Raw genomic sequence first — 20963 nt, forward strand, 5'->3', positions numbered from 1 at the left:
CCGACCCGCTGCGCCTCCCGTCGCTTCTCTTCCTGCTCCGGAGGCGGGCAGGGGTCGGGGGACGTGAGGGCCCAGGGGCTCCGCTGGAAGCCCGGGGCTTGGAGGAGACGCGTCTCTCCACTAATCTCTTGGAAAGTTTGCAAAGAAAGCGAAGGAGCCCGCCCGGTAACTGTTGACATCTCCCTCCCTCTCTGCCTTTGTTGAGAAAGAATGAATAGTTGGTTGTGTCGCTCCCTCGGCGTCGGAGAGGGGAGGGAAGGGGGGGGCGAAGGCCGGGAGGGAGGGGCGGTGGGCGCAACAGGAACGGGGTTCCGAGCTCAGCCAGTCCTTCCTGACCCGCTGAGTTTGATCAGGTGTAGACCCTTGGGGAGAATTCGAGTGGGCGCCAGAGCAGCTGACGAGGCGCTGTGTTTCGTGGGGAAGTACGGAGGGTCGTGGCTGGGGTTCCAGGGGGTGGAAAACTCCGGTTTGAGTATTAACTCGCTGAGCAAGGTGCGTAGGTGAAAGATCCTTCGCCTAACCTCGTGTCTGCTTTCACCTAAAGCCGTTAGCTGAGATAGAAAATAGAGCCATGCATTCAGAGTTTCTTTTAAACCTTGACTCTTATCTACCAAGGCTACACAAAAAATGAGAGGGAAGGTCATTTTGAGAGCGGATTATCTCCGAGGGTGTAGCCAAGTAGCAAGCAAGAACGGGGAGGGAGGGGAGAGGGAGGCCTCGGTGCTGGGGGCAGCCTCGTCAGAGCCAGAGCAAGAGTCTTAAGAGGGAAGGGGCCGCCCAGTTAATAATGGGAAGCCACAGGCCAAGCGTGGTTGCACAGGAGTGTGCAAGGAGACATATGGAATTTAACTTAAACAGCTAGGCAATGGTTCCCTGATGCCCTGACTCCAATTTTCCCTAAACTGCCTCTGAGAAGCCTGACCTTTGCAGACTGACTAACCAAGCTCACAGTCTCCTCCTCTATAGTAAGGAGCGCTTGTCAGATGGATGCTAATTTTAAGAACCTTATCTTGTAGATCCTGTGCTGGGTGGCTTGACATGCAATCCGTGGAAGAATAATTCATACTTCAGTCATTTGGCTAGACTTCATCACTTACTTCCAAATAAAGGGATACCCTTAATTCCTCAGCCCAGGCAAAACTCCCTTCTAACTGGATAAGCCAATTTTATATGGATGGTTTTCCCATCCCCTCTTCCTGTCTGACTTTGCAGGGAAGATATTAAAAACTGCAGATCTGGATTGGCAACTCTCTGTCGTGGTCATCCTGGGGCAGCAGAGGTGTTTGTATTTCCGAGCTTAAAATATGATAGAAAGTCTTAAGCCCGCATCAGGGGACCAGCTGTGAAATTAACTTGGAAAAAATCTCTCCTTTCAGAAGTCAACTAGAACAATCCAAACAAGTGGGCTGCTTATCTCTGCCCCGACACGCATGTGCTCATCAGTTTCTCTGAGACGTATTTATAAGTAATGTCTTTATACAGACATTTCTGAGCACAGCCTCCGCCCAGGGGCAGGAAGGTAGCACATAGGTCGGGAGTTTGTCAAGCTCCCTCTTCTCCCTATCGAGATTTCAGCTCTTTGAACACTCACATGGGTCTCATATTTTCATATCAAGATGTAGAGTCTTTGACCTGTGTGTGTGTTTCAAGGTCTGGCCTTAGACCAAGTCAGGACGCTGTGTCTGTTGACCTGCATAGCAGAGAGAGGTGAGGTCAGATGCCCAGTCTCCTTTGGGCTTTTCTTTTAAAGACTGCATGGGGGTGGGGGCAGTTCCCATTGTGGTGCAGCGGAAATGAATTCGACTAGGAAATATGAGGTCTCGGGTTTGATTCCTGGCCTCGCTCAGTGGGTTAAGGATCCGGCATTGCCCTGAACTTGGTGTGGGTCACAGATGTGGCTCAGATCCAGCATTGCTATGGCTGTGGTGTAGGCTAGCAGCTACAGCTCTGATTCAACCCCTAGCCTGGGAGCTTCCATGTGCCGCAGGTGCGGCCCTAAAAAGCATTTAAAGAAAAGAAAAAAAGACTGCGCGTGGGCTCCCTTCCTTCTTGGTTTGGTGTGGTTTCGTCTGTTGCACTAGGTTAAAACATGTCCCTCATCATCCTTCCTGGCTACAGCCTTCCCCAAAAACAGTGACTTCACTTGTGACCTCTTATTGCGGTAGGGAGACAATGATGCCAGACAGACATGGTCCCAGCCCTGCTTAGAGGAGACCTGCCATTTTTTGAATCCTTGCTGTATCCTGAGGGCTTTCCATTCACAAGTGCATTTTCTTTTCGCAACAACCCCATGAAATGGGTATTGTTAACCCATTTTCTACAAATGAGAAACTGTCAGAGAGGTCGAGTCACTTGTCTCCGGCTACACAGTAAGTCAAGGCTGGGGTGGGGATTTGAACCCGTGAATGTCTTACTTCAAAGCCTACGTCCTGAGTCACGCCATATTCAGTTTTCAAAAATGAAATAATACGTCAGATGTCCATGATGACTAGGAGCATTGAAGTAGAAGCTTCCCCGAGCGAGTAAAGAAAACGTGGGAGCCAGAAACTGGAGACTGGCCTTGGGTGTCCCTATGCCTCCCAGTCACGTGTCCCCACCTCAAGACCCTCATGGTTGCCGACCCCCGCCTGGAATGCCCTTCGATCCTCTCTTGGCTGGTTCCTTCTCCTTTCCCGGGTCTCATGCCATTGATACCTCTTCAGAGAGGCCTTCCCAGACCCCCGCTAGTCTCAAGTAGCCCCACATCCCCAACAAGTGTATCCTATCATTTTATCCCATTTCACATTCTTTTTTTTTTTTTTTTTTTTTTGTCTTTTTCTGGCCGAGCCCGCGGCATATAGAGGTTCCCAAGCTAGGGGTCGAATTGGAGCTGCAGCCGCCGGCCTACATCAGAGCCACAGCAACACCAGATCCGAGCCGCCTCTGCGACCTACACTATAGCTCACGGCAATGCCAGATCTTTAACCCACTGAGCGAGGCCAGGGATCGAACCCACAACCTCGTGTTTCCTAGTCAGATTCGTTGCTGCTATGCCACAACAGGAATTGCCCATTTCACGTTCTTTAGGGCACTTCTGACGGGGCTGTTACCTAGCTTGTTTTCTTGTCTGCGCTGGATTGCTCCCAGCACGGCGCTGGCTCTATGAGAGCAGGACTTTGGGCTGTTACATCCTCAGCTCTCACACGCTGCCCATCCTCAGAACGCGTATTGCCTGGATGGACTTCATTTGCCTTCTCTAGAAAAAGGAAGGCGCTTGATTTTCTGAGCTCCCGTCTGCCTATCACATGCTGCCTAGTAGGCAAAAGTGCTTGAGGGGCTTCTCTGTCACATGGAAAGTATGTACCTTGAACCTAGATTCCATGCCCTTCTGCCCCTGGATTGCCCCCAGGTTCCTAGAGACTGGAAAAACTAACAGTAAATAAAACTCAAGTAGGAAACAGAGCGACCAACAGACTGCAAATGAGATTCTGCCACCTGTGGTTCGCGCTTGCATCCCCTGCCCCATGTTTGGGTTTTTTGGGTTTTGTTTGTTTTTTAAAGGTATGTCCTCCCCCACTGTTGGATGGGTTCAAGCTTGACACAGAGCCCAGGCTGGAGCCAGTCTTTCCAAGTGACAAGACACAGGGCAAGGCTGTGTTTGAATGGGGAGGAGCCCCACGTCAGGGGCGGAAGCTAAAGGAGAGCCGGCCTGTGCATTTCCAATTGCAGCGCAGTTAAGAGCTCTCGGGAAACCTCAGCTCGCATGCTCGCCCTCCAGTTATTAACCTCTGCTTCCCAGCCTTCCTCAGGGAGGCCTTTCCTGGCTGCTAGATTTAATCGAGACCCCCGTCCCCACTCCGCGTGCTCCGCGGCACTGGGAATTGCCAGCACGTACAGTGGTCCTTGCTGTCTGCTTCCTCCTTAGGGGAGGAACCTCTCTTGTTTCTGCTGTTTATGTCCCCAGCACCCAGCACAGTGCCCGCCACATGGAAGGCCCTCCTTCGATGTGTGTTGAATGGAAGAATGAGTGGATTCTAATTTGGACTGAGTGGTACTTTGTTACTGTCATTCTCTTCTGTGCCCCAGGAGCTAATCTCAGTGTCAGTTGCTCTGTACCAAAGAGGCCCACTTAGCCCCGTGATGCTCAAACCTGGCTCCACACTGAGCAATACCACGGCGCTTCAGAGGGACTGGTGCCAGGGTCCTTCCCACCGAGATTGTCATTTCCTTGGTCTGGCTCACGGCTTGAGCGGCAGGAGTTTCAAAGCATCTCCTGGGGTCTCACGCGCAGCCAGGTTGAGAATGGCCGCTTTAAGTTTTCGGAACTCACCTGTGTTGATCTTTAAACCCTTGCAGCAGCCCAGGTGAGAGAGGGCAGGGTTATAATTCAGGAATATTGCATGGTTCCCAGTGACTCCAGAGGTGTGTTCCCGCCTGCTCTCCCATCTGATAATAACAAGCTCAGGGATTTGCTCTCTGGTTTAAATAGTCCCTTTACGTTGATGACTCTTAAAAATCTACACCTTGTCCTGCCTCCAAGCTGCACGTACCAGTACCTCACCTGCTAGACCCACTGTGCTGCTGCTCCCTCACACCCAGCAGCCCCAGCTGTGAGCTTGTTACCGTCCCGCCTGCAGAGGTCCCCTCTAGGGCTCCTCAGCCTGTGACAGCATGCACCTGTCCTCCCGCGGCTGTGGCTCCTCCTTCCAGCCAGAGGCCTCGAGCGCCTGGCCCCTCGCTCTGCCCTGCCTGCCCCTGGCCCCTGTCCCAGGTCCGAGCTCTCCCTCCCTCCTTGCCTGCTCGTTGCTGGCAGCCTGACCGACCTCCCTTCTGGCCCCTCCACGCGCAGACTGGATCCCGTCCGTCTCTTCCAGAGGTTCCCTAGCACTAGCGGTCCAGTTCAGACACCTCAACACACACAGCCTTCGGGACTTCATGATCTGCCCCGAAGCTGTGTGTGTGTCCAGGAAATGCTTCTGGACTTGACTTGAGCCGCACTGCGACTCAGTTTCCTGAGCCCGTGGGTCGCCTCCCAGCCCTTACCTGTCTCCTGGGACTGCACCCCTTGGAGAGCGTTTCCCTGCGGCTTTCAGCCTTTCCACACCTTCACCCCCCGAGCTCCTCCTTGAGCCTTTTTGTCAAAATCACTTGTTCTTCCGCCCGGCACATTAAGGGTCCAGCTGGCGAGCTGTATGACAGTTGACCCTTGGACAGCTTGGTTCGAACTGCCTTATTATATGCAGATATTTTTCCGTAGTAAATACTACACAGTCTGTGGTTGGTCGACTCTGGATGGAGAGAACCACGGATACAGGGGTCCGACTATAAATTATTTGTGGATTAACCTTACTGCATTATTTAGGGGTCAGCCGTATTCTCTGAGTTCACAGTCGGGGACTGGGGTTTATGCCTCTTTGGTTCTCTGAGTGTCTTATCTGGAGTAGGCGCTTCAACGTTCCTTGAATCCAAAGGAGGAAGGGCAGGTGTTACCATCCCCAGGGACCACGCGGAGGTGAGGATAACTTGCCGAAGGGCTTTATAAAGCACTTTGGCTCAGCCTTGAAAGAGACCCTGGATAAGCGGAGAGGAAACAGGCCACCTCCCCGGAATGCTTGCCTGTCATCCTAGCCTGGGAATAGACGTGAGCAGCAGGGTGGGCCCTTGTACATAAAGAGATTCTGTGCGGGCTTCGGGCCTCGCCACTGGGTTCTTGGATGTGATCCAGGCCTGTCTCTGGCGACGGGAGGGGCTGAGAGCCTGAGCAGGTGAGAGTTCGTGGCCGTGAGGGTGTGCGTGCAGGTGAGGGCATCACCTGCGGTCAGGCCGAGAGGGCAGGGCGTTTGCCTTCTTTTCTAATAACGGTAATTAACATGGAGCAAGTGCTGACAGTGTGCCAGGTCCAGGCCAGGCGCAGGTGGGCCCTCGCGGGGACGCGGTCATGGTTCTGCATCCGCTGGGGGCCAGGCCATCTGTGGGGTGCCAGTTAGACGTGGAGCACACAGGCTCTGGAATGACCAGGGCTGACCAAGGCCTGAGGACAGGGCTCGGATTAGATGCCTTGAGTGAGGCATCACCCTCCACCCCCCACCCCCACCCCCGAGAGCGCAGGTGTCTCTCTGCCTCCTATGGAGGCGGGATGGCTGATTATTGTCCTTTGTTCCCTGGCCGCACTCTGCTGTCTTTATCTGGGGTCCACCTCTCACACTTGGAGCTTCTGGAAGGCTCTGTTCTTCTTGATCGTCTCCAAGCCACCTCCCAAGTCCCCAGCTCCTTTGCAGAACTGCCTCATTGCTGTGGTGCCTGTGAGAGGTGACTGTCACCCCAAGCTGTTCCCTATGCTGTGGGAAGGGTGGGCTCTGAGGAGTGGGGGCTGCAAGGCTTGAGGACAGACCACAGAGCAAAGAGATGTTCGTTTCACCGGCCTGGGGACCTCCAGTGCTTTGGGCTCAGCGCTGCAGCTGTGAGAGCGCAGATTCTGGATCCTTAGGTCTCCAGGGACTAGCCCTCATTTTATTCAGGCTTGAGTTTTCTTGGTCTCTATGTATTGGCCTTAGAAACGTCATGCAATTTGGCTTAGATCAAAACCATAGTAGTTTGTTGGGGGCGGAGGTGCTGGCCTTGCTCTGGGAGAACATTTTGTAGCTGGGAACAATTGTCGGGGCTACTTTTTTTTTTTTGCTTTCTAGGGCCGCACCCATGGCATGTAGAGGTTCCCGGGCTAGGGGTCAAATCAGAGCTGCAGTTGCTGGCCTACAGCATAGCTACAGCCACGCCAGACCTGAGCCGCATCTGCAACCTACACCACTGCTCACAGTAACACTGGATCCTTAACCCACTGAGCGAGGCCAGGGATGGAACCCGCATCCTCATGGGTACTAGTTGGGTTCTTAACCTGCTGAGCCACAACGGGAGCTCCGGGGCTACTTTTGTCCGTGGCATTTTCCTTTTCTCCCCCTGCCCCTTTTCCTCTTCTTTCTTCTCCACCCTAACTCTTCCCTGACTGTACAGAAACCCATGCACATTGCTTCGCCCTGGTGGCGGCAGGCGGGTCCCTGACCCCTGTGCGGGACAGTGCGCGTGGAGCCCCCACCCCAGTGGCCTTCCTCTCTGGCTGAGCCCACTGATGTATGGAGGAGTGGCTCCCCTCCTGACCCCTGCCCGCCTTCATTAATTAGTGCACATTGACTTATTTATAAGCACCAGGTCTTTGCCAGAAGAAGTCCATCCCATCTCTCCGGGCAGCACAACTGAGGGGCTGGTCTGGCAGCCAAGGCGTTCGAGCAGCTCAGGAATTCCAAACATCTCCGCCTGTTCTTATCATCATTCACAGGGTGGTGGGACTATGTGAGCTAATGATCTAGCGTATTTATAATGTTTTTCTCTAGTGCATGTTTGACTGAAATCCCCAGTCTTTCCTCAATATCGTTTTTTTTTTTTTGGTCCTGATTTTTCATCAGCTTCAGCCGTCTGAAATCATAAAACGGCTCCTGGGCCTCTCAAGGCTCTGGTTTTGCCCTTTTCTGTTGGCGGATCTGCTGCCAACCCAGGAACATTGCTCTGTGGGGTGAGAAGAGGGGATGAGTGAACTTGCCATCCTATTAAATGTCACGAGTGATGCCATCGCACGTTGGTCCTTTAACTCTCGGGGACATTTTCGTTTGTCCCTTTGAAGCAGGAAGTGAGTTCCTGTGAGTTTCTTAGGTTTATGTCTTCACTCTTCTCTCCCCCTTAGAGGTGAGAATCATGGCAGCGGGAAAATTCGCCAGCCTTCCCAGAAACATGCCAGCGAACCACCCGTTCCCGCTGGCCTCGTCCATGGACCTCCTGAGCAGCAAGTCCCCTCTCGCCGAGCGGCGCCCGGATGCCTATCCAGACGTGTCTATACACGGCACCCTCCCGCGGAAGAAGAAAGGCCCTCCTCCCGTGAGGTCCTGTGATAACTTCAGTCACATGGGGACCCTCCCCCGCCCCAAATCCCCTCGGCAGGTCTCACCTCTGCACCAGGGCGTCATCCAGGAGCACCCACGGCCAGACTGGAAAGACGAGGCCTTCACCTTCAGGTAGCTTCTTTCACGTCTCAAGTTGAAAGTGACTTGTTTTAAAGCGTTGGTTTTTTGGGTTTTTTTCAAATGTCCTGTTTTGGGAAAAATGCCCAAACATGCGCCGGGTAGAGCAGCGGGTTTCATCAACTTCCATGGACGCGCCACCCTGCGTCGAGCACTGTCCTCGCACGGCCTGGCCTGGTCTGTCTCTCCTCCCACCCGCTTTCCTCCCTCTGGTGTTGTTTTGAAGCGCATCTCAGACCTCATTTGGTCTGTAGATATTTTGGTGTCTCTAAAGGACAAAGAAGGCTCTTAGGAGGTATACATGTATGTGAGACTGGGTCACCACTGCTGTACTGTAGAAAAAAAATAATAACGTATTGGGGAAATAAAAAATACATAATAAAAGAAAAAATATATAGCCACAATATAAAAAACTAGAACATCTAAAAAAGAATCATTTCTTAATATCATCCAATATTTGAGAGTAACTTTAAGGCCAACTTCCTATATCATCAAGTCCCTCAAAAGGAACCAGAGAATTCTTTAGATCGTAGCATCAGATTTGAACTCTGTCCATCAGGTCTGCAGAGATGCCAGGAGGTCTGTAAGTTAGGACCTGCCTCTCCTTGTACAGTTGTCCCCACTCTCCAGGGTCTTCCTGGGTGACCTTCCATAAGCCGCAATGGTGTGATGTGAAGAAGAATTACTTGGGACACATTGTGTTAGCAGATGCCCAGCACAAATGGAGATAAAGCACAGATGCCCATGGATGGTTCAAAGCTCGGGCAGCTGGCCGCTGGGATGCTGTTTTGAAGTCCAGGGAAGGCATCTGGTGGGAAGCTCTCGCTGCTATGGGGCTGCTGCCTCTGTACCTACCAGCTCCCTGAGAGCAAACACTAAACACTATTTTCACCTTTTTTTTTTTTTTTTGATCTTTTGTCCTTTTAGGGCTGCACCTGCGGCATATGGAGGTTCCCAGGTTAGGCGTCGAATCAGAGCTGTTGCTGCCTGCCTACACCACAGTTCACGGCAACGCCAGATCCTTAACCCACTGAGCGAGGCCAGGGATCGAACCCGCAACCTCATGGTTCCTAGTCAGATTTTTTTCTGCTGTGCCACGACGGGAACTCCTCGCCCTTTCTCACAAAAGTGAAAACACTCTTCAGATTTCTTTTGATGAGTGACATCAGCTACTGATGTAGGTCTTTTTATAAAAGCCGAGTGGCGTAAAGCCACCTTCCAGAAAGCGGGCATACCTGTGCTTAGTTGTCAACGTGCTGAAATAACATTTCATGTGGCTGCGTCAGCAGGTCAGCTTCAGAGTACTTTAGAATGAGAACTGATTCTCCTTCTGCCCACCAGGGACCTGGGTAAAGACGCCTCGTGGTTGTAAAACTTCTTCTCTGGGTTTGCAGTGGGCCGGGTTGTGACCCCGCTTATTGGAGCTGGTTTAGAACCTGCATCCCTTTTCCTGTGGAGGAAGACCCGCAACCCGTGATGCTCCCACTTAAAAAAAGGGGTGCTGTCTTCCGCTGTATCTCCTGGTGTCTCTCTTTAGGTCCAGCCCTGTAACAAGGAAAGCCGCTTTGATCCGCACTCCCTCATTTGTTCAATACCTAGGCATTGAGCCCGCGTGTTAGTTAAGTGTGTTGATTTTTATAAGCGCCTGTGCCTCAGCAGGAACATTCTGCCCAGCTTCTCTGAGCATGTTAACTGAAGGGCTGGTCTGGCATGGGAGACATTCTAGCTGTCAGATCATTCCAGCAGCCTGCTCCTGCCCTTTGACAGGCTGGAGAAATAGGTGAACGAACAGGATAGCAAGGGAACATCAGAAACAGTGCCCTCCCTGAGCTCACATTGTACCAGGGACCCAGATAAGAAATACAGGTAAAGTAGGGGGAGTTCCCATTGTGGCTCAGTGGTTAACGAATCCGACTAGGAGCCACGAGGTTGAGGGTTCGATCCCTGGCCTTGCTCAGTGGATTAAGGATCCGGTGTTGCTGTGAGCTGTGGTGTGTAGGTCGCAGAGGGGGCTCAGATCTGGCATTGCCGTGGCTCTGGTGTAGGCTGGTGGCTACAGCTCCGATTAGACCGCTAGCCTGGGAACCTCCACATGCCGCAGGAGTGGCCCTAAAAAAGCAAGAAAAAAAGAAATACAAGTAAATAAACAAGACACCTGCAGATCATAGTTGGTGCTAGAGAGGAAACGGTGCTATGCTGGAGATTCACTGGGGTTGGATCCTTTTTTATAGGCTGGACAGGTCTCCAAGGAGAGGAACCAGGGGAAGACTGTTCGGGTGTAGGGAGAGCATGTGCACGGAACCGGGGGTGGGGCAAGTTTGGCATGTTTGAAACACCCAAAACGAGGCTGGGGTGACCTGAGCTGCCAGAGGCGGCACATCGAGTGGCGAAGAGCAGGCATGTGGGGCAAGAGCTAGGCAGGCAGGAGCTCCAGATGAGCTTAGCTGTACAATCGCAGTGGGCCAGGAAGAAGGTAAGTGGAGGCCCAGGCATCCTCTGCAGAAGCATTGGAGTGGGCAGTGTTTCTGACATCTGACCGCAGGGTTCCCCCAGGTGTTCTGGGCATCAGAAGGTTCTGCTCTGCCGCATCTAGGCAGGTGGCTGGCAGGTACATGCGGAGGTGCAAACCTGTGCACAGTGTTACCGGTATCGCGTCATTGGAACCAAACAGGCTGGGTGCGGAAGCAGAGCCATCAGTGACCCTGCTCAGGGAGGCTGCGAAGCAGCAAAGCAAAATAACTTCCAGGCAGCCAAATTACACGCAGATGCCAGGCTGCAGGCTGTGTGTGGAGTCAGAACCAGCTGTTGCTTGGCTTCCTGTGGCTACTTTTTATTTATGAAGTTAAACTTGACATTGACCTGGATATCTGCAATGTACGGCGTAGAGGGTTCATAAACTCACTCTTTGGAGTCTAAGGTCCAGGCCGGGTGCCAGCTCTTAAAAGGGCAAACTCCAGGGGGCTGGAGCTGGTCATAGAGTCACCCTTTCTATCTCGAGGAAGTTCTTGATAAACACCCAGGGTTCAGGCTGTCAACCTGCCAGGAGTTCAAAGCTTTTTGACTTGGAAGCTGACTTGGACATAGATCCGATCTCAGTAAATGATCTTATCGGAGGTGGACGTAAGTCCCAAGTTTCAAGTTCAGGTTCTGGAAGACGTAACCATAACAAGCTCTTCTGGTTTAGGTTTGTTTCTGATTCAATATTGCGTCCCTCCAGATCCACATCTTTTTCCTCAACTTAAAATATCTCATTGTCAAAGATCAGTACAGGAAGTAACAAATGCACATCCTTCAAAATTACGCTGCATGAGCAGGTGTGCGGCTGTGTGTCAAAGGACCCTCAGGTCCCATCCCCCCCACTCTGCAGGCTTACAGTTATTCTATTTTATTTTCCTGATAAATAGATAAAAAGGTATCCTGAGGTGTTCCCAATTCTGAGGAGTTCAAAGTACCTTACATTCTTTTTGTTTTTTAAAATCCTTGTAAGTATTCTCAGGAGGATCATGAGCTGCCTCAGTTCCTTTTGGAAGAAGCCACCGTGTCAACAAATAACGTGGGCGACCGTGAAAAGCGGGGGACAAGTGGTATGAATGAGAACTTGAGGCTCTGGGGCGGAGAGTGTGACTGCGGTGCCCGGACTGAGAATCCGTGTTTCTGTTCCTCCCTCTGCCCTGACAGCCCGGGGGAGCCGTGAAAACACCCACCACCCACCGCGCCAGCTCACGCACCCCTGGACGCTGGGAGCCATGGGTGTTTTAAAGTTAAGAATTCCGGACTTCTGACTCCGGGGACATAAGACCAGTTAGATCTACCTTTAGCAAGATTTGATTTTTTTTCTTCTTCTTCTTTCTTTCTTTGTTTTTTGGCTTGTTTCAGGTACCCTTTTGGCCTTCCGTGTTCCATTTCACAATGAATTCAGGGATTGACTTCAATTAATAGCGACTTGGCCAGATGTCAAGTCTGAAAATCTTGCATTTCGTCACACTTAGTGTTGGCGTGATGATGGGGGGGCCGCCTTGGGGGGCCCAAGCCACTCTCCACGTGCACCCCACCTACACTCAGAGGACACTCCTGGTCTTGTGAAATACTCTGATAAGTTGCAAGTTCACTATTTTCCCAACAAATATGTTTACCTTTTTAATCATTAAAAAATCACTTTAATATGATAGAATATTTATTGAATATCCATGCTGCAGGAGGTCCCAGGCACAGCAGAGGAAGTCTCACCTTGGACCTAAAAATGTGCACTACTAAGCTGCCATATAAACATGTCATATCTGAGTTCCCTGGTGGTTCAGTGGGTTAAGGATCCGGCATTGTCATTGCTGTGGCTCAGTTTGCTGCTGTGGCGCAAGTTCAATTCCTGGCCTGGGAACTTTCGCATGTCACAGGAGTGGCCAAAAAAAAAAAAAAAAAAAAAACACCGAAAATGTGCGTCATGTCCATGTGATTTATTACCTCTTACATTTTATGGGTTTAAAACAAATGATGTTCATAAATTATCTCTTGGGGAGTTCCCGTTGTGGCGCAGTGGTTAATGAATCCGACTAGGAACCTTGAGGTTACAGGTTCGATCCCTGGCCTTGCTCAGTGGGTTAAGGATCCGGTGTTGCCATGAGCTGTGGTGTGGGTCACAGACACGGCTTGGATCCCGTGTTGCTGTGGCTGTGGTGTAGGCCAGCAGCTACAGCTCCGATGGGACCCCTAGCCTGGGAACCTCCATATGCCACAGGAGTGGCCCTAGAAAAGACAAAAATCTTGTTTGAGCATCACAGCCTGTGGAAGGGACATAGATTTCACCCTTAGTAGCGGCAGCGTGTTGTCAACGTGACAGCCGAGAAGATGGTTGGGGGGTGTTGTGCCCCTAGGATCAGACCCTGGTGGGTGGCTGAGCTGGGGTCAGGACCCAGACACCCCCGCGGGGCCTCCCCAGTCACTGCTCCTCCCAGGGCGGCCCAGCTGGGCATCCTCAGTGCATTCTTACGTGGAAAGCTTCAGTCCCCGGAGTCCCCTGCAGCGTCTCGGGCACCCCGCCTTGAGGAGGACAGAACCTGGGCCACCGAGAGCCGGCAGGAGGCAGGCCCGGAAGGGGAGTCGGTCTCCTTGTTCCGAGACCCGCATCTCCTGGCTGCCCTTGGATGTACCTGCGGTTTTGAAAGGCAGCCAGAGCCGGGCACTCCTCAACGTGCGGCTCCATGTCACAGAAGGAGCCTTTGGTCTGCAGACGGGATTTCCTCTTGACACGAGCCCTGTTGGGCTGGTGTCCCTTTGCTTCATCCTTTCTGTTTGCACCGCGGACCTTCCTTGGGCTGAGGGGGTGGGTTCTTGTTGAGACGTCCTTGTGACTGGATAGCTGCAGGATCGGCCCTCGGAGTCCCCGCAGGTCCTTTTCCTGCCCGTGGGTACAGGGAGGCACGCATTCCTGGGAACAGCTGCCGGCAGCCTCATTCCTTCTGCCCCTTGTGCGGTGGGAACATGTGGCTGGACAATGCCGTGTTTCATGCATGTGCCTGAGTGGAGCTGACTGACTCGTCACAAGTGTTTTAACTGATGGGGGCCAGAACGTCTGCAGCATGATCCCGAGTTAAAACCCCGTGTCCTTTCCCAGGCAGGAAGGAACCTACCATGTCCCAGTGTCAGCACGTGAAAGTTGAAGCAGAAGCGGAAAAGCACAGAGCTATGCAGACTCTAAGCTCCGATTAAAGCTCTCACTCACTCTGGGCTGGGTCGGTGGCATCACCTGAAACAGGGTTTGGTGTGTTCCTCTTTCTGAGTGATGGATTGCTCCTTAGCAAAGCAAGGTGTCCTCCCCCCACCCCACCCCCGCCCTGCAGAGAAATCGGCCCTTAGCTCGACGTTCATCTGAACGATCTGCAACATGGAAGAACACACGCAAACATCGGAGTTTTATTTATGCACGGACACGTCTGCTGTCTGGGTTTAGCACTGAAAAAAATCCGTTTAATTATTTTTCATAGCAGGTATATTTATTGAGTTAGCAGAAGGACAGTGGCTTCACAGCCAAGAATGTGCCTAATAAGTAATAGCCCATGCATTGAATTTTTACTTTTAACATTTCAAGTTGAGGTTTACATCTTGTCCTCAGTGTTTGCGTGCCGCTGTCGCGGATGCATTTGTAAACTGCAAGGAACAGTGCCCGTCCGGGCCCCGGTGGCCTCTGCTGTGCCGAGGCCAGGAGTAGCTGGGTCAGAGATGAGCTCAGCCCCCGCTGGGCACCTGGTACCAGTCTCCAGGGTTGGAGGAGCCCAGAGAATAGGAGGTGCCTGCGGGTCCCTCAGCTGCCGGACAGTCGTCCCAAATGCTCCCCTGTGATGATTTCAGCCGGAAGGCTGGGATCTGTGAATTCTCAGCTGTTCTGGGGAAACTAAAGGGCCTTTTTTTTTTTTTTTTTTTTTTTCCCACTGATTGCAAACCGCAACCAAGAAGATGATGCGAGAATTGCTGAATGTGGTCCTTGTTGAATGGCTGGGTCTTCTCCACCCAACCCGGGACAGGCCTGCTCTCAAGCCTGTTTTTCCAGGCCTTCTGCATGCTGTTGGGGAAAAAAAAGTCAGGTTTTTCAGCCTCCCAAGAGGCAGAAACTCTGAGTGTTTCACACCCCTCCACAAAGGGTACGGCCTAGTGTAAGCCCAAGAGGCCCTGCAGTTACAAATTACTCAGGCTCTTATCACACATGGATTTGGAGCCATCCCAGCCTGGCTGGAAGATGGGAGCTGAGAAGCTGTGCTGCTCTTGTTGATGGGAAAGAGAGGCCTTCCTGGGGCCTGGACTGGAGCCACAGGGCTGATAAGCCCTCAGGCCGCGGCCACCCTGCTGTTCACAGCTTTGTAATACTGTCACCACCAAGTCTGGCCCTGAGAGACTGGCCGCAGGAGGGCAGGCAGGATTTCAGGCTTTCTCTCCTGTGGGGCCCAAACACCGGCTCTGAAGGTATTCCTGCTTCCGGATTGTGCTGTTATTTACAAATGATCGAAGTCCCAGGATGCCTCCGAGTTGACCAGCCTTCGTGCAGCCCCGAGTGTCTGCTTCCAGAATGACTCGCACATATATTAAGAGGTGAGAGGAGGAGAGAACGAGTCCCATAACTGAGCGGTCTCCAGGGAGATCCCGATTAGGACTCAGGGCAAGTTGTAAACGATCAAATGCGGTGGAAATGGCCCCTCTGAGACGGGCCGCGGAGGCTCTGTCACTGAAGGTGAAGGCCGCACTGAGGGTCAGGTTCTGACTTTCACTCTTGAGCCGGCGCCACCCTTAGGAGTCTGGGGGGAGCAGGTCTCGTCCTTGCTCTCAGCTTCCACCTGCTCGTGGCCATTTATTCTTCTCGTGCCAACTCTGCGGCGTGACGCCTGACCCTGAAGGCCCTTGGCACTTGTGCCAGGATGTGAATGGAGCCATGGATTATCAAAGAAAGCTGCTGGTGCCCTTGGAGCTGATGTCAGCCCCCAGACCGGGGAGCTCGGTGACCTTGCTAAGTTCCTCGGCCTTTCTGAACCTCCACGCCCTCCACAGGGTGGCTTGGGGCGCAAATGTAATAGCACGTGAGGGCACCTAGCCCAGGGCCTGGCGTGGAACAGGGGCTCAGAGGCTGGCTTCCGCCCTTCCTTCCTCCTGGGAGGCTCCCTGACCCTCGTGTGTAACCTGAGATCACGTTCAGCGCCTGCAGCTTCTGTGGGAGAAAGTTTCCCACGTGTTGCTGGCGCCTGGCTGGAATCCCTCCGCCTGGATGCTCTCTAAGCCGCCCCACAGCAGCGCGTCGTGGCTGCCGCGCTCGCTTACAGGTCTTTCAACCCTACCGTGCATTGAAGGATCAGCGTGCCATGGTCCTGAGACCCCAAACAGGGCTGTCTTTGGGGGGCTGGTCCAGCCCATGTCCGCTTGTCCCCGTGCTTAATGTCAGTGTCTTCGCTGTTTATTCTTCGATGCACATGCATTGAGCTTGTTTCGTGCCAAGGATTCTGCTGGGTACCAGGTGCTCAGTGGGGATTAAAACGGGAGTGCCCAGGTTAGGGGGCATGCAGACAAAGGCATCAATGGGTACATCCCTGCGGAAAAGGCAAAGAAGGGAACATAGGGAGCCCTGAGTTCCTTGGATGGGGGGAGGGGAGGCCCCTCTGCAGGAGGCAACATTTTGAAGATTGAATATAAAACGAAAATGTAAAATACTTGTCAATATTTTTAGGTTGCTATGTATTGATAATGTTTTGGAAATATTAGGTTAAAAATATTATTAAAGTTAAGTAACGCTTGTTTCCATACAACTAGCCTCTAGATTTTTTTTTTTTTGCTTTTAAGGGCCACACCTTTGGCATATGGAAGGTCCCAAGCTAGGGGCTGAATCAGTCAGAGCTGTAGCTGCAGCCCTACGCCACAGCCACTGCAAGGTGGTATCTGATCCATGCCTACAATCTACACCCCAGCTCATGGCAATGACAGATTCTTAACCCACTGAGCGAGGCCAGGGATCGAACCTGCGTCTTTATGGACATTAGTCGGGTTCATTACCGCTGAGCTACAATGGGAATCCTAGAAAATTTTAAATTACATGTTTCTCACATTGTATTTCTATTGGGCAATACTGGTCTAGACCTTGCTAAGGGGTTTAGATTTTCTCCATAGGGCAAAGGGAAGTCCTCAAAGGGTTTTCAGCCAAGGAATAGCATGATCTGATCCAGTTTTTAGCAGATTTGGGGAGGAGTGATTGATCGGGAAAGGAGCTGGAGGGAGGGCAGGAGGCGGCTGCAGAAGGACTGGGAGCAGCTGGGGTCTGCTCTAGGACCTCGCAAGAGATGAAAGCGGGTGGATGGATTTGAGGTCTCTTTTGGAGGTGGAGTCTGCTGGACTCACTGAGGGTTAGAAGGAGTGGGATGAGGGAGAGAGACAGTCACGCAGGCTCGGGTAGCTGAGTGTGTGCGTGGGGCCATTCACGGAGGCGGGAAGGTTGGAGAGGAGCAAGGCTGTGTGTGTGTGTGTGTGTGTGTTGGGTTTGCCTTTTCCTGGGAGGAGGAGGTGACGGTAGGTCACCGAGGAAGGAGACTTCGTTTGGCGTGTGCTCACTCTGAGATGGATCCACGTCTCCGTGGAGGTGTTAGCCAGCCAGCTGGTGCTCCGAGCCTGGAGCTGTGGAGAGAAGTCAGGGCTAAAAGTTAGGAGTCTGGGTGGATTGGAGTGGATGCCGGTCGGCAGGAGAGAGCTGTGTGAAGCCTAACCGGCAGGGCCTCGAGGACCGAGCGGAGAGGAATCCCAGCACAATCCCCCCGTTCCTGGGCGTCAGCAGAGGAGGCTGAGCCTCTGATGGGCAGCAGAGAAATGATGCAGGGGCAGGCTGCCAGGAAGGTGGGTTTTTTTTTTTTTTTTTTTTTTTTTTTTATGAGACAAAATTCAATAGGAAAAGGTCTAATCTTTTAAGCATGCAGTAAAACAAAGCACATTTTTTCATTCCTTGATTCCTTTTATAAAACGCTTCTGATTTGATTAAAGCAGACGTGTCCCTGGGGCCGCCCTCCCCGTGGGCCTCTGCCAGCAGCCTAGTGATTTTGCCCGTAGTTCTTCCCCCGAGGGTCCAGGCGTCCGCCTGCAGCTCTGCGGACAGAGAAGGTACCGGGGGACTGTGGTTGGCGTTCAGACTCTTGGTGGAGCAGTGGTGGCTGCTTTTCCAAGGTGCCTGCCCCGGTAAAGGGGTGCAGGGCGTGTGAGCCTGTGTGTGTTCAGCTGAGTGAAGTCTGTCCTTTCAGAGGCCCTGAGGACATTAGCTCAAAACCAGCACGTTTTTATCCTGCCTTTGAGCTCACTGAGATGAAACCTTAACAAAAAACAAACACTCTCCTTTAGAAGGGGATGGACTGGGAGTTTGGGGTTCGTAGATGCCAACAATTGCATTAGGACTGGATAAGCAGTGAGATCCTGCTGTGTCGCACAGGGAACTGTGTCTAATCACTTCTGATAGAACATGATGGAAGATAATATGAGAAAAAGAATGTGTGTGTATATAATATATATGTATATGTAACTGCGTCACTTGGCTGTACTGCAGAAATTGACAGAACACTGTAAGTCAACTATAATTAAAAAATTTAAAGGGGGGGAATGGCTGGGGGTGGGGCGATGGGGAGGGTGGGGGTGGAGGAAGCATAGATAGATACCAGCCAAACAAAGCATCTGCTTTTATCAAAAGCTCTGTGTTTGGGCTGAGCCAGCCTGAAGCCTGACGATGCCCTGATGCCAGACCCTCTGCGCCTGCCAAGAGACATACTGGCCTCGCTACGGATTTTTTCGCTGTTACTCTGTTCTCTTTGATGGACGGCTGCCGAGTGAATGTTTCAACAGTAGCTTTTCACGTCGCGCGGTCCCAGAATTCAGCTGAGTACCAGTTAACCCAGGACCGCAGCAGGTCTTTATCCAGCAGTACCCCTCGGTGTCAGCTCGGTGGGGCCTCACCGCGGTGTAATGTGTAGGATACATAAGCGGTGCGGTTTTCGCAGGAGAGGATCTGCCCAAGGCGGTGGTTTAATTGCCATTCTTTCAGTACGTGTCATGGGCACATTCATCAGGCATTGCTGTCGTTTCAGATGAGATAGAAACTGACTCATGGAAGCGGGAAAGGAAACAGGAGTTTGAGAGGCAGCTGGGCCTTGGGCCCTCTGAGAGCCAAGGAAGGGGTTGTGTCCTCAGCTAGAGTCTCCCTGGGCGGTCGGAGGAAGGAGCCCCCAGGCTGAGGGGATGATACAGAGAAGCGCAGGGCTTGATGCTTTGAAGGGGACACACAGTTCAGGACAACTGACAGCAACAGGCCGACCACAGTTGGAAGGAGGAACAGGTCAGTGACCCTCCAGGTAGCCCGTGGTTAAGGATGTGTAGCAAGGTGGTCCCCACCTGGACGGACCCATCCGCGGCATCGCCCAGGTGTGGTGTGAGGTGCTGGGGCCCATCTGATGAATTCAGTCTCAAGTACATTGAGCATCTGTGTGGCCGGAGACACAGACAGCCTGGGGCGTTTGTGTGGTTGCGAAGCCATGGCCCTGGGAGAAGGGGCTGCGGGTTGTGAACCATCCGAGCTCACCTGTGCCTGTTTCCTCTTTGCTGCCGGCTTCCCCTCGCTGTCGGCCCCTCCATCACTCCGCCAGTTCCCTAAGGGATTCGGCTTTCCTTGACCTCTGACCTTAACATCTTCCCAGTAACTTACTTTTTCTCCTGGACCAGGTGATGGCAGGTTGTGCTTTCCAGGTAACCCTTCCCTCCGGGCCTGCCTTCTCTCTGCCGCCACCTCCTCCATGCTGCTCTGGCCTCAGACCCAGACCCAGGAAATTTCGGCCGTGCACCCGAAGCCCATGGAGAATGGCTCTGGGCTGAGAAAGCACTGGGGTGCAGGGTGAGCATAGGCTTGTGAAAAATGCTGCGGGTAACAAAAAGCGCTTTCAGCATTTATGTTTGGAATAATAAAACCAAAGCGGGGGAGTGCAAGAAGCCAAAGGGCTGAGCTTCTGTTCAGCTTGCTGTTTTTCTGTCCAGGAAATGACTTCTCTGATTGGAATGGGTAGGAGAGAGGGGACGGAAGAGAGGAGACGAGTCCACGACAAGAGGCTCTAATGCCACCAAGTGAGGGGAAGCCCCAGGGCCCAGGAGGCCAGCAGGAGCCTGAGGCTGAGACCATCAAAGCAGCATGTCATTGAGGAAGCGATGGTATTACCAAGAGCTACAGAAGTGATGCTATTAGAGAAGTTTTGTTTTTCGGGGGTTTTTTTGGTGTGTGTTTTTTTTTTTTTTTTTTTTTTTAGGGCTGCACCTGCAGCATAGGAAATTCCCAGGCTAGGGGTCGAATGGGAGCTGCAGCCACCCGCCTTCTGAGCCTCGTCTGGGACCTACACTGCTGCTTGATCCTTAACCCACTGAGTGAGGCCAGGGATCAGACCCACGTCCTCATGGATGTTAATCCGGCTTGTAACCCGCTGACCACAACAGGAACTCCTGAGAAGTATTTTAATTTCAAAAATGGATCTAGGGAGGTAAAATTCATCTGTAAAATGGTAAGATTGACCTCTCTCTCAGGAAATCTTCTCAAAAGGATTATTAGGACAGTGAGTTTCGAATACTTGCTGAAGGAAGCAGCAACCATTAGTAATGAGCAGGGCTTTGCCACAAGCAGGTCTCACTAGATGAGCTTCCCTTCCTGGGAGGCGAGAGGAGAGCTGAGAAGGTGTGTGTGCAAATGACTGTGTCATCCCTGACATCCTTGGTGCGAGAGAGATTCAGGTTAGGTGACCGTGCAGGACGCACGCCGTAGGCTGGGTCCTTAGCCCCATTCTAGCCAGCTTTCAAATAGCTTTCAGTAATGCCGACAGAAAGATCATGCTGGTGGATGGTAGGAAACTGGAGGAATAATTAATATGTCAAAATGATAGATGTGAGATCCAAAAAAAAAGATCGGGACATTTCAAAACAACAGACCAAAGCGAACTGGAAAAAACTACGGGGAGAGAAAAAGACTGACCCTAGAGTCCAAAAACCAAGTCAAAGTATGAGGTTTGGCTAAAGAGCCACATGTGAAAACCTATTCCGGGATGTAGGTAACTGCAGCCTCAGAATGAGTCAGCAGCGTGCTCTGATTGTCAACGAAGTTAATATGATTTTAGCAGCGTTCACGGAAGTTTGATAACCAGGCCGAGGGAGGTGGTCACACTTGGCCGCCCAGGTCCCATCTGGTGACTTGTTTTTAGGTCTAGACATCAGAAATGGAAGAGGAATTCCCCCACTGCACAGGGGCGAGCTTCTGTCCACACCACTTCTCTGCTCTAAAGCGGATCTGTTGGTTTAATCACTACAGAATACTCCTGTGGTGCTTTGTGTTAGTGAAAAGGAACTCGTTACATCATGTCTTAACCCTGGGAGGAGAATCTAAAATAA

The 20963-nt window shown here is 52.1% G+C and overlaps 1 protein-coding gene across 4 annotated transcripts in view; it reads left to right on the forward strand.

The window, feature by feature from the left end:
• BCAR3 (breast cancer anti-estrogen resistance 3) overlaps positions 1-20963 on the forward strand; it is a 226033-nt gene that overhangs the window by 108728 nt on the left and 96342 nt on the right. For all 4 annotated transcript variants that reach the window (XM_003125890.6, XM_005663658.3, XM_021090185.1 and 1 more), the window contains one exon: positions 7712-8039. In XM_003125890.6, the coding sequence (XP_003125938.5) occupies positions 7712-8039 (328 nt within the window). The remainder of the gene's footprint in view (positions 1-7711; positions 8040-20963) is intronic.

The sequence above is a fragment of the Sus scrofa genome, chromosome 4, assembly GCF_000003025.6.
Source record: "Sus scrofa isolate TJ Tabasco breed Duroc chromosome 4, Sscrofa11.1, whole genome shotgun sequence".
In the NCBI taxonomy this organism is placed as follows: domain Eukaryota; kingdom Metazoa; phylum Chordata; class Mammalia; order Artiodactyla; family Suidae; genus Sus; species Sus scrofa.